We start from the raw sequence: 17,447 nt of genomic DNA on the forward strand, positions 1-17,447 counted from the left end.
TCCACAGAGGTCAAGGATGAAATGTGAGAGGCAACAATGTAAAATACTTTAGAACAAAGAGGAAAACATTTTTTCTGAAGAAAAAATCATAGCTTTAAAAATGTTTAATGTTAGGAAGTAAGACTCAAAATTAATAGTTCAGAACCAAAGTAAGAATTCATATTTTAAAAAAAGAATATCCACAAAATTTAACACAAAGAAAGAAACAAATGAAAAATAATATAGTGGATTTAGTGAAACAGGAAGCAAAAGTACAATACAGTTTCAACTCAGCTATATAAAGAAGGCATATGGCAATACAAGCAAAAAAGATGTATTATTAATATGAGGAATACGAAGCAGAGATGAACACAAATGCAGCCTATCTATTCAAAAAACAGAGATTAGTATAAAATTGGTAAATAAGTTTGAAGAGTTTATTGAAAATGATCAAATTTCTAGCAAAAGAAATACAGACAGGCATGCCTCAGAGATATTGTGGGTTGAGTTCCAGACCACTGCAGTAAAGAGAATATAGCCAGTCACACAATTTTTTTTTCTCAGTGCATATAAAAGTTATGTTTACATTATACCCTAGTCTATGACGTGTGCAACAACATTATGTCTGAAGAACAATGTACATAACCTTAATTAAAATATACTCTATTGTTAAAAAACAAATACCGTCATCTGAGCCTTCAGTGAGTCATAGTAGTACCATCAAAGATCACTAATCACAGATCATCATGACACATATAATGATAATGAAAATGTTTGAAATAGTGCAAGAATTACCAAAATGAGACAAGAGATACAAAGTAAGAAAATGCTGTTGGAAAAATGCAGCCAATAGACTTGCTTGAGGCAGGGTTGACTCAAACCTTCAGTTCGGAAAAGAAAACCACAATATCTGCAAAGCATAATAAAGCAAACCACAATAAAATGAGGTATGCCTGTACAATAGCCTAAATAACTCAACTAGAAAATGAAAATTGCAATAGTCCTGAAATCATTGAGGATATGCTATTAAGAATATAAGTATTTACATAAGGAAACTATCAGCCCAGATAATTTGAACTGTGCTTGCCATTCAAAGAAGAGAAAATTTGATCTTGCTCTTTGCAAAAGCTATATTTTTCAAAGAACTACTCATAAGTGATAAAACTACAGAGAAAATAAAATCAATAATCAACATAATTTGGGATAGCAATCTAAGTGAAATCGGATGACATAATATAGAGATGTGAAGGAGGAGTTAAAACTATCGGTAATGGTCTTAAACTGAAGTGTAGATATATGGGTACTCCTGTTATTCTGTATACATACTACAAACTTTTAAACTATTATCAATGTCAAAATGGCTTAAGACAATAACAATTTCTTGCTTTTATTTGATTTTTCAATAAACAATACATAGACAAAGTTCAATTTAAAAAATATAGAAATGTGAAAAGTGCAAATTTCCTTCCTACCCTTGCTAAATCTACCCAATTTCCAACCCCCCCCAACAGACAACCAATGCTATTAATTTTTTTTATATTCTTCTGCATTTCCTTAATATACAAGCAAACATGTACATTTATTTTATTCCCTTCCCCACTTTTTTACATTTTTTTACATTAAATAAACACATTCTGTACAGTAGAAGACTGTAATAAACACATTCTCTACAGGAGAAGACTCTTGAGAATCCCTTGGACTGCAAGGAGATCAAACCAGTCAATCCTAAAGGAAATCAGTCCTGAATATTCATTGGAAGGACTGATGCTGAAGCTGAAACTCCAATACTTTGGCCACCTGATTAGACGAACTGACTCATTTGAAAAGACCCTGATGCTGGGAAAGATTGAAGGCAGGAGGAGAAGGGGATGACAGAGGATGAGATGGTTGGATGGCATCAATGGACATGAGTTTGGGTAAACTCCAGAAGTTGGTGATGGACAGGGAGGCCTGGTGTGCTGCAGACCATGGGGTCTCAAAGAGTCAGACAAGACTGAGCAAATGAACTGAACTGAACTGTACAGTTCTGTACCTTGCCATTTTTCTGAAAAATGTATCTTTCTATTTTAGTACAGAAAGTGTCTCCTCATTTTTTTTAGGTTTGTATGGCATTCTGGTTAATTTAAGCATTTTCTATTAGATCTGTATAGTATAGATATAGCATGTATCTTTTAAAATATAGATATAGTATGTGTTTTTAGACATTATTTTCTTCCATATTTTGTTCTTAAAAACAATTATCCTATGAACATCCTTGGAAATATATTTAAATACATCCTATGAAATACTTCTCTTGTGCAAGTATGTTTGAAGGATTAAATTCTCAAAAGTGAATTGGCTGAGTCTAAGTACCTTTCCTTTTGTAGTTTTTAAAGATACTGCCAAATGGTCATCCATCCTAAAAACAATGTGAGGAAGAACTTATTTCTCCATCACCTCCTCAAGAGAGGGTGTGCTATCAGACTATTCCACTGAATTTTTCTTTCTCTCATTTTGAGCATTGGTACAGCATCTTTTTATATTTTTAGAGATACTATATTTTCTTTTCTGTGAACCATAAGTTTAAATCAGCTGCCCATATTTCTATTAGGTTTTACTTTTTCTCATCAATTTCTAGAAACATTTTAATATATTAGAGAACTTAGCTCTATGTCTGTGATATGAGTTGAAAAAAATTCCCAATCGTCATTTATTTTTTGACTTTCAAATGACCTGCATTTGGAATTTATCATAATCTATGATATGATCTATGAAGCTATGCTGTTTTTCATCATAGTTTTGTTTCCCAAAGAGAAACCATATTTAAATTAAATTACTCTCAACTTAGAATACAATTGCATTATGAGTACTATGGTTTTTTTAAGTGCATTATTTTAAGATAGCTTTTTCGTGTAACATTTATGTTAATATTCTCAGTATGGGTCTAATAACATATTTTCACACATTATTTTAAAAAACAAAAGGGAGAGATATATGTATATATTAATACATGGCTTATTCATTTTGCTGCACAATACAAACAAATACAACATTGTAAAGCACCTATACTCCAATAAAAATTAATTAAAAAATAAAAATGCAGGTTAAAAAGTCAACTGATATGATAATGGCCAAGTAACTCCAAAGCCACCATTTTCCAAACTCAACAATAGCAATGCTGATATAATCTCAGGTAAATTCTGAAACAGAACCTTCTTACTCCCTTTTAGTGAACTGAATTAAATATTTCTGTATGCTTAGATTAATCAATTTATTAAGACCCATAGTTCTCTCCAACTTTCTCTCAAGATTTGAGAAAATCCAATCCGTTAAAGATTTTTGTTGTTTAGTCACTAAGTTGCATCCAACTCTTTGACAGTCCATAAAATTCCTGTAGCAAATCCTATGACAAAAGCACATAATAAGGTAACACATTAGGGGAAATGTGTGTGGGAAGCTCTCTCCCAAACAGTACCACAACTCTCCCACACAACGCAAAGTTGATTGGCGGCCACCATGACAGAGAAAGTCACCAACTTCCTGATCTTTCACTTGCCTTCAATCATTGACGAATGCAGAGAAGACAGCCAAGTGTAGAAGCTGAGTAATTGTGCTGAGCTGCTCCCCACCCCATTTTCTTCTTGAAACACATGCTTCTAAACACAAGATAGTTGGCTTCATAGAGTGACTATTGCTATTTTAGGCATAAGCCTGTTAAAATTTCATCTTCCTGCAGGTCTGGGATTATGCCACATATACTGATGGCTAAAATCCTTTCAAGGTCTTCCCTTGTGCTCAGCTGGTAAAGAATCCACCTGCAATGCGGGCAACCTGGGTTGGGAAGATCCCCTGGAGAAGAGAAAGGCTACTCACTCCAGTATTCTGGCCTGGAGAATTCCATGGACTGTATAGTCCATGGGATTGCAAAGCATCAGACACGACTAATAGACTTTCACTGAAGATCGTTTCAAAGACTGGGAATAGTGGATATGTACAGTCTGTTTTTAATTTTAATATCCCTGGGTATTGTGCTTTTTGCATTTGTAGATGCTTACCCAATAAAATCTGGTTGAGAATTCCAAGCACATTAAATGGTATGGAAAAAAATGAAATGGGGTCATAGTGTAGTAGAAAGCGGTGGGGAGAACCAGGAAGCAACAACATTGCTTAAAAGCAACAACATTATCTCCAAATTGGTTGAATCTTCATTCTAGTACCAGCATTTCACTACCAGCAAGACAAACTTTATGTTATACTATAAATAATAGCATACTTATAGAAACCCTAATAAAATGAGCAGTCTGGATTACTTAATCTCTAAAGGATCTTCCAGTAGTAGTATCTATTTTTCTCAAAGAAAGCAAAAAGAGAGGTGGTTTTGGGTTATGGTGAGGGGTGTGTAATAAGAAAGCTCCTTTTTTTTGCTTTTATTCTTTGGGAGTTAACAATTCTTTGTCAGTTTTCATTAATCAAATATATTGAATAATTATCAAATATTCTTATAATTGTTCCAAGTTTAAAATTATTTATGCCTACAGATTCTTAGATTTTTTTTAAAGTCTTGAATTATATCAATAATTTGTTTTACTATTTTTGAGAAAAATTTGTTAAGCCATGTTTATAACACCCACTAAATGACAAAAGAGCAACTGTGGCAAAATAGGTTTAAAATTCTTTCTACAAGAAAAATTGCTTTCAAATGTTTTTTTGTATGAAAATTGTATAAAAGTCACTATTTTTTTCTAGAGATTGGCTAAAATCTTTAGTATATACTCAATGAGAGAAATAAATTTACAGAGTTCAGAAACATATCAGTTCACAAAAATAGGCAATACTTTACTGCTTTCAAAGGTAGGATGTTTTATTATAACCATGATAGATTATCTGGGGTTTTCCCATGAATTCAAAGAATCAATTGTTGACCATCTGAAATATCCCTTTATGAAAGTATATGAAAGAAGACTCCATTTTTATTTTAATTAATTAACCTGGCATTCCATCCTGCCCCTTATTTAGTGATTTGTCTGTATGAACAGAAATAGAGAAGCTCCCTGTTTTTCTAAGACAGAAGTCATTTGCTGTTTTTTTAAATCTGTTTCATAAGAAAAACTTTTATTTGCTCACAGCTCCTCCTGGATGAGTTACAGTCAATATTCATGGTATCCTGTACTCTGTCCAAACTTTCGGACTTTCCCATGACAAGATTCTCTGAGTATTTTATAATATGACCCATTTATAAAAAAACAAAACTCACTGTTTCACATACCAAGTGGAAGTAATCCTTTTCATGCTACCTAAATTAACACCTCTGGATGGACAATTAGAGCTCCCTTTAACTGTGGTTCATAGACGAAATACACCCAAACCCATCCAGGAAAACCATAGATCTGTGGTTTTGCCTGTGGATAAGGGAAAGTAACCTATTAAATGGAAAAATTAAATCGCTCAGTCTATCAGGACTCATTTATCTTTGGTTCCCTAGTCTTCTTTTCTGATGAAAATTCATGCTTATGTTTCACTCATAATAAATTAAAGCAGTATGGAATTTCCCTTAAAAGGGACAAAACTGAGGAGTCGGCACTTCTGGACGATCCTGAGAGGCAGGTTGCAAGATGAATTTTCTGTGAGCATGTGAAACCCTGGCAACCACCGCCAGGGCTGAGCAGAAAAGAAGGAACTGAAGAATCCTGATGGCCATCCCCAAATAGCATGGATACAGAAAAGTTATATTGTATTTTTCCATGAAAAGTAAGGGGCCAGATTAACAAGAGGATATATAATGAGATCTAGCTCATGTTTTTGGTACAAGTATTGTACTACTTCACAGCTGAGGAAGCAGAGTGCCAGAAAGTGTTAGCTGCTCAGTCGTGTCTGATTCTTTGTGATCCCATAAACTGTAGCCTGCCAACCTCCTTTGTCCATGGGATTCTCCAGGCAAGAATACTGGAGTGGGTAACCATTCCCTTCTCCAAGGGGATCTTCCCGACCCAGAGATCAAACCCAAGTCTCTCGCACCTCGGCAGACTCTTTACCATCTGAGCCTCCAGGGAAGACCAGAGTGCCAGAGATGACACAAGTTAAACTAATAAGTCTTCATTGCAGTCACACTACTAACTGACAATATACTATTTTGCTTACCTGCTTTTTGTGTACTTTCTCCCCTAGAATGAGACTTTCATAAGGGCACAAGCTTGGTTTTGTTTACTCCTCTACCTCTGGAGCCTAGGACAGTACCTGGGACAGAATAAGTGCTCAATAAATGTTTAACGTTAAAAATGAAATAAACTGAAATCATCATCCAGTCCATTCCACTGCTTCAGGGGGAGGACTTTATAACTAACACTGGCTTGGAGACATTCTGTCATTCCAGAAGTCACTAAGTTCTATCTAGTGACTTGTTGTTTATAACAATCTCATAAAATGTGTTTGATTGCATCAACAATAAATTCAAAATAACATTACAATATGCCCACACGTTTAGTCTTTTTAAAAGTATTTTGTACTTTCAAATACTAACACCAGCTTCATGTCTCCATGTTTTAATGACAAATGTATTCAAAGCTATTTGATATGATGTGTCTTCTAAATTTACAAAAATTTAGTTTATGATGGAAAGATTGAAAGGGCATATACGCACATTCACATTTCAGAATCTGAAATTCCATTCAGAGACATTTTATTTAACAGAAGTCCATTTGTCCTCAGAAATCAACTAAGGCATGAAATAATCTAGACATTAAATGAAATAACCTAGACATTAAATGAAACATTGATACTATGGGCTTAAGAATATAATAAAATTGACCTACTTTGTAAAATTTCTAGGTGCATTAAACAGTGAATGTAATTAATACATTTATCAAAGAACATACTGTTAAGATTAAATCATAAAAATAATTCATGAAAAAAATAAAATTGAGTAGAAGACAACACAACCTATAGTATCTTTCATATTCTACGTGTGCTGAGCTTGAACTTTTTAATTCTGAAGTGGTACTAAACACATTCTTGAAGACTGACAAAAAAGGATGCCACAGAGGCAAATGGCTTCCACTGTACAGACTGTCGAGGGTATAAACACGAGAAAATCCTTTCTTGTTTCTGAGCAGGAGCCATTTAGTCTCTTCTTTATAGAAGATTTTTCCAAACTATCCATTAACCCTGAATGCCATATTTTTAAGTAATTGACAAGAAACACGATCAATACTGAGTATCAGTGTACACAATATCTACCAAAAAGTCACTAAAGACTGGTTGTCTTCTGAAAACACTTCCAAATATCTATATTTTTCAAGTTCTAGTTCCTTCTTCAGTACCACTTACCAATCTTTTATTTTCAGTGTCTTCTTAACAGAAGTCCTGGCAGAAAACTCTAAACCCGTTGGATTGAACTACTCTAATGTAGGAAAAGATGTAGTGAAAGAAAAGGGACAGTACTGATTTAGTAAGAATAAAAAGATAAACTGCAAAGGGTAAAAATCAAAACTTGTCATACCAAGAACCAATATCTAAGATATCTGTTCACTAAAATTATGAGGAAATCTGTCAAATAGTAAAAAAAAAAAGGGGGGAGGGTTGTTAAGGACCAAAAATGTGATTATAAAATTCAGAAAACAGTATCTGCAACTGAAATACAGAGGTGAAGAGAGAAAGTTGGAAATGCAGTTAGAATATATAAACTTGACCAATTCCTGTCATGTGGTGTCAAGATAGTGAAAAATATGAAAAGATATCAAATATAAAACCCAATTGAGATAAGACTTCTGTTAAGAGGGTTCATAGATTAAGTGGTTGCAATATATAGATTTCTAGATAAGAAGATCTTAGAAACATAAAAGAACTTCCTCATTTATCTTATAATTATTTCAGAGGAAGGATGATCATAATCTATTTCCTTTCTTCTCCTCTTTTCCTTTCCAGTAAAAGTAAGTATATATGCATATTCTCTTAATCTTTCTTTCATATTGAACATTCTTCAATTTTTAAAAATTGGAATTAACTAATCAACTAAGAACAATCCGCTATTGTTTTGAGTCCAAAACAAGTTTTCATCTGAGGTATCTCTCTAGATCTCTCTAGGTGTAAATATAAGCCATGAATATTTAGACACAACATTTAATGATCTTAGGTAAAGCTTCCAAAGATGAAGCTCATACACTGATGTAAAACTTAGGCCCTGGGGTAGAAACCAGATTTGGGAGAAAAGGGAATGTAATTCTTGGTTCATGATTCCACCATCATCAGAGAGGTGCAATTCTCACTTTGAAGAATTCTTTAAAAAAAATTCTTATCAAAAAAAAAGAGCCCTTCTCAAATGTATACTACCAGCTAGTATATAACTTGCTGACAACAACTTAAGATATTCATGCAATCTTCTTGGATTTGCTACTAAATTCCAGGCACTATTCAAGGCACTGGTAATGCAATGGTAAACAAGACAGACAAAAATCCCTGCCTATGTGGAGTTCATGTTCTGTTAGAGGAAAATGTAAAGTGACCAAAATAAATACACTTTATGGTGTATTAGGAGGTGATAAAAGCTATGGAGAAGAAATAGAGCAGAAAAAAAAAATGTGAAGAATCAAAGGGCCATGTAGTTTTAAACAGGGAAATCCAGAGAGTTCTAAGAAGGTGACATTTGAGCAAAGATCTTAAGGAGATGAGGGGGAAAGTTATGGGGATATCTGGTGGAAAGAGACAGGAGCAACAGACAGTGAAAGTTTTGAGGTGGAGGAATGCTTGACAAGTTCCTAGAATTGCAAGAATGACAGGAAGATAATAAAGAGTAGGTGAAAGCTTAAGAGATGACCTAAGAAAAATCAAGGTCAGGGGTGAAAGAGTACAGTGTCTAGGGCTTCAGAAGCAAGAAATTACTTAAGATTTGTGTTGGCATCATGCAGGTAATGTTGCCAGCCAGAAAATACGTTCTTCTGCTATACTGGTACTTACAAACTTTCTATCAGTCCTCAAATATCACCATAAAGACCCTGGTTTTTACTCTTACAGAGGGTTTTCAGAAGAATGAAATCACCTGAGCTCATCCTTGCTAATGTGTTACAAATTGATCTCTACAGGGCAAGAAGCAAGGAGACTAGTTTTCAGATTATTATTCCAGGTGGAAAGTGAGGTCTTGGAGCAAGGTACTGATGATGAAGTTTAGAGAAGTGGTCAGAATGTGGAAACTATGAGCTAGCAGATTGGATATGGTTCTGAGATTTAAAAAAAGAGAGAGCGAGGATGACTATAAAATTTCAAGCCCTAGAAACTGGAAGGTTAGGATTGACTTAGTGAGATGGGAAGGTTATAAAGAGGAAGCAGATTCAGGATAAAGAAACAGTTTCATCAGTGTTAAATGTGGTATGTCCATTAAACATCCAAATGAAATGTTTAGATATGTGGATTCAACAGAAAGGATATTACCAGTCTTCTCCATGAACCCCAGATATAAAGAACATTTAATAATTTTCTAGCAATAAAATCTTATTATATGTATTTTAAAAATTTTAGGACTTGTATATTAGCATGCAAATATTTCAGTCCTATGCAACTGAGTGAATTGTGTTTATATGTGTATAATGCAGCATTTTTTTCCCCCTAAAAGATGACAAAGCATATACAGTTTCCAGTGGATACTTTTATGTTTCCAGTTAGAAAAATGAGAATAAGAGCATCTGTGTGTGCTAAGTCAACCAAGTCGTGTCCTATGAACTATAGCCCACCAGGCTCCTCTGTCCACGGAGTTCTGGCAAGAATACTGAACTGGCTTGCCATTTCCTCCTCCAGGGGATCTTTCTTACCCAGGGATTGAACCTGCGTCTCCTGCAGCTCCTACACTGCAGGTGGATTCTTTAGGGCTGAGACCTTGGGAAAGCTAAAGGGGAAATAGGAGCATATTTTATCTTCAGAGAAAAGTGATCACTCAGAGATCAGGGTTTTGGTGCTGCTGTTGTGTGAAAACAGACTACACATCACCGCCCAGCCCATCATATCCCCATGGCCTCTTTTCTTGATATTTAACTTCTGATATCAGAAACTCTTGACATTTTTAAATCATCTTCTGTATTTAGAATTAATGCTACAGTTTAATGGACATTTAAGCAACAAGAAATGCAGACTGGATCTCTGGCTTTTTTAGTATTCTCTGGTTGCCTGGGTTTATTCCCACTCAGAATGCTTCTCCAGTAGCTGCTAGAAAACTTGGGCTTCTCCTGACAGAGCAGGGGAAAGAGGCAACTCTAAGAGACATGATAACCTCAAAAGCTGTGCACAGGAAAATCATCTGCATCTGAGCTAAAATCATACATCAATTATAAAGGATTCCAGATGTCTCTGCCTCATTAGATGGTTTTTCATCCACAGATAGGATAAACAAGGAAACTCACAGAAGATACAACTGTGTATTTATTGAGTAGGCGTTTTTTTAAAGTTAAACTGAAAATTTTATTTTACTTAATATTTTGAACCAGAATTATTTTTATAGGATTTATTTAAATCAATGTTTTTATAATTAGTTTCTTGTTTAATCCAATAACTTTGCATAAAAATGCTATTTTACTTATTGATCATTCCCACTGCTCCATGAGACTTAAAAGTTAACTTTCTTCATTCAAGCTCTCCTTTGAAGGCTTGTCTAGAAGTTATGACATACTGAAAATGTAATTTTGATGAAATTGTGTTTTTCCCTTTAACCCCAAACATACAAGTATCAGAAAATTTCAGGTGTCCTAACCAAAATGGCTAACTACAATTTCTCTCAAAATGAAATTACTGTTTTCCATTTTTAGATGACATTTTAGAAATTTCCATTTCATAGATGCAACAGATCCACACTACAAAATTCAACATTTACCATATGCAAAATAAAGCCTTTTTTAAAAGCAGAAATGTATATTTATTCAAAATTATATCATTTAAAATATTGTATTATAATAAACTCCCTCAAAAGGTCAAAGGTAGTTGAGCCAAATAGTAAAGAGTATGCTTAGTATTCATCTTATTTAATCCAGACAGTTTTGAAAACAAAAACTACTTAGGTTGGAAAGTTTCATTTATCTTTTACAGAAATATGAAAACTGAAAAACTGAATTAGAAACAAGACAAAGCTTTGAACCTTTGTTATATGTAAACCAATTATAAACCACTGCAGTTTTTTAATACAGTTTAGGATTTGTTCACTCAATTGTTTTGTTAACGTTTATTTTGATTCTCATCTTGGTCCCTCTCATTCACCAGAAAAACTAATTTTGACAGAATAAATGCATCAATATCATTAAGGACAAAAATATATGCATGAAACTTGAAACTAAGTCAAATACTGACCAAACACCGTCTACACCTAACAATGTCCACTGTTTATTATAAAAGTGCATTTATTGTATTTAATACCTATACTTATTTGGTTTCTAAATATATCTTTTTATTTCAACAATACCATTTGCACTCCTTTAAAAAAATAGTACAACTTGGGTGTTCCAGTCTGGTGAATTTCTATTTTATATTTTTTTCCTATGGTACAGGAGAATAAATTTCTACACAGCACAGAATAGATTCCACAGTATTATGTCCATGTGTGGGGCTAACCTATAGATATTTACAAAATAAAAACTTCAATTCATGAAAAAAATTATATCCCTTAAGTTGAGATATAATAATGTTTCAAACCCAAGCCTTCTTTTGTATTGGTTATTTTCTCCCTTTCAAATACTAATAGTGCTGGATATGTGTGTGTGTGCTGGGTCATGTCTGACTCTTGTGACTTCATGGACTATACCCCACCAGGCTCCTCGGTTTGTGGAATTTTCCAGGCAAGAATACTGGTAACACTGCTTAACTAGTTCTAATAACATATTAGAAAGCAGTTTTCTCAACTAAAACAAAAATTGAAAAAAAAAAAAATCCTTTTCTCTGCTAAAGATAATTACACATGCTACCCACCTAGCCAATCCTCTATGTTTGTTCTAATATATTTTAGATAATCTGCTGATTCTTACATGATCTAATAGCCTCATAAATTTAAAATGTATCACTGTTTCTTAGACCATATAGCTATAATATCTATATAGCACATATAAAGTGGAACATTTGCCTATTAGCTGACTGATGCAAAAAATATAAATACCAAATCTGAACATTCACACATTGTACCAGAGCTCTGCTTCATTTATTTTGTGTTGAAAGCCATTCTGAAATATCCTCATAACTGAAAGCAATGTTTCAAGTAATCATTAATAAATACATACCAAATAAGAAGCCAAAGAGATATTATTAACCAACCAAACCAGCTAGACACTTAAATAAAACAACAGGGACCGTACAACCTTTCAGCAGGTTTTCTTGATAGAACTTCTCTAAAGGTATGTCCATATGTTTTGGGGTTATTTGTAGAAGGAAAGGAAGTCTGTTCCTAAAGACACACTGCCATGGCTAGAAGTTTCTTTTCGTGACAAGTCATAAACACATTTCTTGATGTCTAAAACAACTCTGCATTTTCTGGATGCCTTAGAGGGCCTATGTTTCCTCAGGAATATCACAGAAACTTCAAATGTTTAATTTAACAATGTGACCTAGTTAATATTAAAAAGAACCCAGCTGCTTGGCTTTCCCACTTATGATTGTATGAATTTCCAGTATTGTAAAGTAAACAAGGATTTTACATGAAAACACTTAAGGAACGTTCCTGCTCACACCTACACAAACCATTATTGAAATAAAAGTAATCATGCATGCTCATTTCAAAAACTTGCTTGCAAAACTCAATTTAATATTGTATTTTTGTCAATAATGTTTTCAAGTTACTATATTAAACTTACACAATAAAGACTTAATACTATACAAGAAAGCTCAAGGCAAGACCTCAAATATCCTTCTTCAAATGATATCTGTATTTCACCCTTATAATAGAGATGCATGTATTTACTTTTTGGAAGAGAGAACAAATAGAATCCGTATTCTAGTATCACTGCTTTATTCCATTTTAAAAGAGGCACTTCATATTTCTTAGAGGATATTTTTATGATAATCTCTTCCTTTAAAAATATCAGTCAAAAATGTGTGCAAATACCACTGAAAACATAAGGAAGCTACTTATTTTTAACCAGCTTTGGAAGCAGCTGCCCCTGAAAAATTGGAGAAAAGAAATAATACCAGATGTAGAAGGTAGGGAAGGCTGAGTAAGGGGAGTAAATGAATTACTGGCCTATTCCAAATCAAATGCGATGATTCTTTGACGTCTACAAATTTTAAGTAACAAGATAACAGAAAAGGAAAAGCACAGCTGTCATAATAGAGAGGCAAATCATTAGGGTAAACAGTGTAGTCTTTGTGTCTATATACTATCTCAAGTAAATTGAAAGAATATAAGGGTGCTTATTTATTAAGTTATGTGACAGTAGACATAGCCACATAACACAGAAAATCATATGAGGAAAAAGAAAACTCCTAAATGGTGTCAGTTAGCTGGTGCTGAGGGGAAAATTCATAAAGTTGATCAAATGTCCTACAAGCAGCTTTAAAAGATTACTGAAAGTTTTTTTTCAGGCTGAAGATATCATAGGCAGACTGCACTAGATACAGCAGTCGCAAACACAACATTGTTGTCATTTGTTCAGGCATTTAAAAATATTTCACACAACCCAGACAACTCTCAATTGCTCATTTTAAGGAGAGCAGTCGAGCAGCAATGCCAATGCAGGTCCCAAATGTTGGGGAGTGAGAGAGTGTACTTATAAGTGGGTAGGTATACATATAAAATATGCCTTCCGAGTTATTTTTACATTTGACACTAGCATATGACAGGGGAAAAAAGCCGGCTATGCTGGTAGACATCTGAAGCTGGCAGAATTCTGAATTTGGCAATAAATGGTGCATATCAAAGAAATTCATGAAAGTGAAAAGTTGACTGGCCTTCTGAACTTAGTTTGTTTCTATTTTATTCCAATGCATTATACTGTCTAACACTTGCTTGAATAGTATATAGAGCCCAAGGCTAAAAAATGTATGATGTCAAGTAGGAAAAAACATAAGAACAGGTTTGGTCAGGGTTCTTAGAAAGATTAGAGTTACTGTGGCTTTTTCTTCCAGTGCATTCCAATCTCTATAACTTTCACGGGTAGAGCAGAGTGCCTGACCGTCATTATTCTTCTGCACTTGACTGGAGGTTGGCATTTTAAAGGTATCTTTCATTCATAGTATCTATGTATATTTATGTATTTTTACAAATACTAGACAGTTCATTTGTGACACAGCAGAATAATGTACTGATATTAATTTTAAGATTCTGGGTTGCAGAATTATAACTGGACCCTTTAAAGCTTTTGGCTAAAAAGTATATAGAGGCTGCTACATGCCTTTATTTCTGTTGGTTTTCCATAAGTTCCTTGAGATATTTTTCTTTCAAGACAATATTTTAATGGCAAAGTCTCAGTCTCAAAAATTACCACTCTGAAAAGGTGATAAGAATCTTGCTTTTTCACACTAGAATTTGAAATTTAAAGTTAAATTTTTAAAATGTGCTATCCTTGCAAAATTTTTGTGAAAAGAAAACTTTAACATAAGGATTCCAAATCTAGATTTAAACTATAACATAGACTCTCAGATGCCCTCAGAAGCTTTCATTATGTCTCCTAGATGCAATATGTTCTTAAAATCTTTTCTGAGAAGAAAATGTGTACTTCCAGGATCATTAGGATAATTAACCTGAATTTGAGAAAAACAGTATTATTCTCTGTCACCTTATACTGCCTATGCTATGTTGAGACCTGTTGTTTTTTTGAAGAAAAAATATATTTCACTGAAATGGCACAGATACAAGATTGCATTACAAATTAAATTGAATTCCCTTAAATAAATTCACTGAAAGTCTGTTTCACAATACCTCATTTTCATTAACTTTAGTGGAAGTGGTTTTCAGAGTTAACATCTCAGACAACAACCTATAACATCTCTAAGACCATTGAATATGCATAATCTATTTTATAAGCCTGTCACATCACAGATTTACCAAAGCTCAGTAAAAATATATATGTGTGTGTGTGAATATATATATTTTTTCAACCAGTCACAAGAATTAGAAATCAGCCCCTTATCAGTACTTGGCAACTTTTATGTTCAAAATTAGCTGTCAAACACTACTCATGTATCAGTTCTCTTCCTCTTGGTCAAAGAGTTTTTTGGGATAAAGTTCTTAAAGTACATCAGACAGGCATATAATGGAATCTTGAGCAAAGGACACATTGTGAAGACAGGAGTTTATAAAGAATCCACTCTTTCAGAATTCCACATCTTATTTTGGGGAACATATTTTTTCACAAGACTCCAAGAACTAAACAACACAGAAGAGTTCTAGTGTTGAGTTTACCAGGTTATTTGCCATTTCTTGCCTCCCAAATTCAAGGCCAGTGATAGTCACTAGGGTACATTTTCTGTGAATTGAAAATCACTAGACAGGAAATACATTTATCATAATAATTTCCTAGAACCATTTAGCTCCCTGTGCCCATTAAACATACATTTGAGTATGACAGAGTTTCAGAGGAAAACAATGAAACAATCACTATGATAGCTGAAATATGGCTTCATAGGAAACAGGGTTACATTTAATTAGCTTTGATTGTTTATGTGTCTTTTCTGTTCTTGTTATAGTTCATATCACTGGCATGGACTGAAAAGTCAATCTTCCAATTTAAGTTACTACTAAAATTTACAAACTTGACGTGAAGATTACATTGTATTTACAAAGAACTTGGCACTTACAGAATAAATTATTGACTTCTTTAAATCCAGACCAGGGCACCCATGGTTCAGGCAAATGGGAAAGCCTGATGCCTTATTATATATTATGCTACATTAACATGAATAAATAAGTTTCCAGCTGGTAATTCATCCACAGCGCTGGCCCTGGTGCTGAAAACATGTACCTTCCGTGGAGAGGGTAGAGAAGCTATCAGTCCAGAGACAGCAAAGGTTGCATGTTTTCTTCCTCATTTTTATCGATGCGTTTTAGCACTGTAGGATCCACAACTGATTGGGATCTGGAAATGATAAAGCCAAAGTCAGCGCGTTACTGCCAAACAATCACATTCTCTCTTCTCTGTCTTTTCGCCTTTATTTCTTCTCTCTTGGATGTGGATTAACTTCTACAACAAGGGATTTATGAACTGAGAATGTGCACATTGACAGAGACACACTCACGGTGATTGTTTCAGAGGAAACAACCCCCTCTGGCCCCTGAACACAACAGTGCCCAGCAGTGGATTCTAAATACACAACAACAGGCTTAAGCTCTTATCTTTATAATCAAGAAGAGCCTTTTCTTTGAGACTGAGGACTTCTAGTATAGGACTGATGCATTCCAAGAGAACATCACCGAAAGGGTAAATTATTATGGTGAATTTACCATTATAAGAAATGAAGTAGAAACAATAGGAGCCTTGAATTCTGGCTTCAAGGGTTCTAAGAAACAACTTCAACAGGAATGTGCATTTTTAACCATCTTTTTTAAAATACATAAGGAACACAATAGGAAAAAATCAATATTTCATATGAGTTTTGTTAAATTTTCCACTAGAACATCTGAATAAAATCAATCTTATTCTTGAAAATCTATGATACGGTTTAAAACTTTAAAAACCTCTCTTGTTTAGGCAGCAGTACTTTACTATTAGAGAAACAAATAATGTGAAAACCCTTACATATGCTTTTGATAGCAGGTGGGAATTACATCTCAATTCATCACCAGGAAACAACACGAAACTGAGAAGGAGGAAAGTCAATGAAACGTGCCACTGTGGCGACAGGAAGCTGCCATCTTAATGGCTATGGCATTAAAGAAGCAGCCGTCCTTTTAAATTTCTCCTCCGTAATGAATTTTCCCCTGCTGCTGCATTCCAGCCATTTGGCTATTGCTGGGACGATTTGCGTCTTAGTAGACCTCATTAACTTTCAAATAGAAAGACTAAGTGAAAATACAACCACACATGCTGATGAAAAAGAACAGCAAGGGAAGGAATTATCAAAGCAAAAATAATTACAAGATTAACTGATAAATCGACTCTTTCATTTAAATAAACTTAAATTCATTTCTAAAGAGAGAATGAAGAAGGTGAGAACAGTTATATCAGGAGGTTTATTTTCTAAGTCATTTTCACTGTTTTATCTCAATAATAGGTATTAGATGCATAAATCAGAATGGAGACTAGCCACAGTTGAATGTGGTGTGTGTGTGTGTCTGTGTGTGTCTGTGTGTCTGTGCAGGAGAGAGAGAAAGAAAGAGGGAAAGGAGCAATGATAATTTATCTTAGAAAAGAATATATGAATAAAATAGACTTTAGCACAATTGACAACTGCACAAAACACTTAATAATTAGACCTGTAACATTATTTTTCTTAGACTCAACTGAAATAATTGTTCCCCCAAGGTGAATCCATGCTAAAATATGCAGGACATTTAATGTCCTGCACTAGGGTGTTAACCTGACAACTAGTGTCCACTG

General features: G+C 34.1%; 1 protein-coding gene across 2 annotated transcripts in view; it reads right to left on the reverse strand.

The window, feature by feature from the left end:
* Nucleotides 1–389: 389 nt before the first annotated feature.
* The window catches only part of CLVS2 (clavesin 2), an 88,895-nt gene continuing 71,837 nt past the window's right edge, over nt 390–17,447 (reverse strand). For both annotated transcript variants that reach the window (XM_020887636.2, XM_070449882.1), the window contains exon 6: nt 390–15,986. In XM_020887636.2, the coding sequence (XP_020743295.1) occupies nt 15,899–15,986 (88 nt within the window). In that variant the 3' untranslated portion in view covers nt 390–15,898. The remainder of the gene's footprint in view (nt 15,987–17,447) is intronic.

This window comes from Odocoileus virginianus, chromosome 19 (genome assembly GCF_023699985.2).
Source record: "Odocoileus virginianus isolate 20LAN1187 ecotype Illinois chromosome 19, Ovbor_1.2, whole genome shotgun sequence".
Lineage (NCBI taxonomy): Eukaryota > Metazoa > Chordata > Mammalia > Artiodactyla > Cervidae > Odocoileus > Odocoileus virginianus.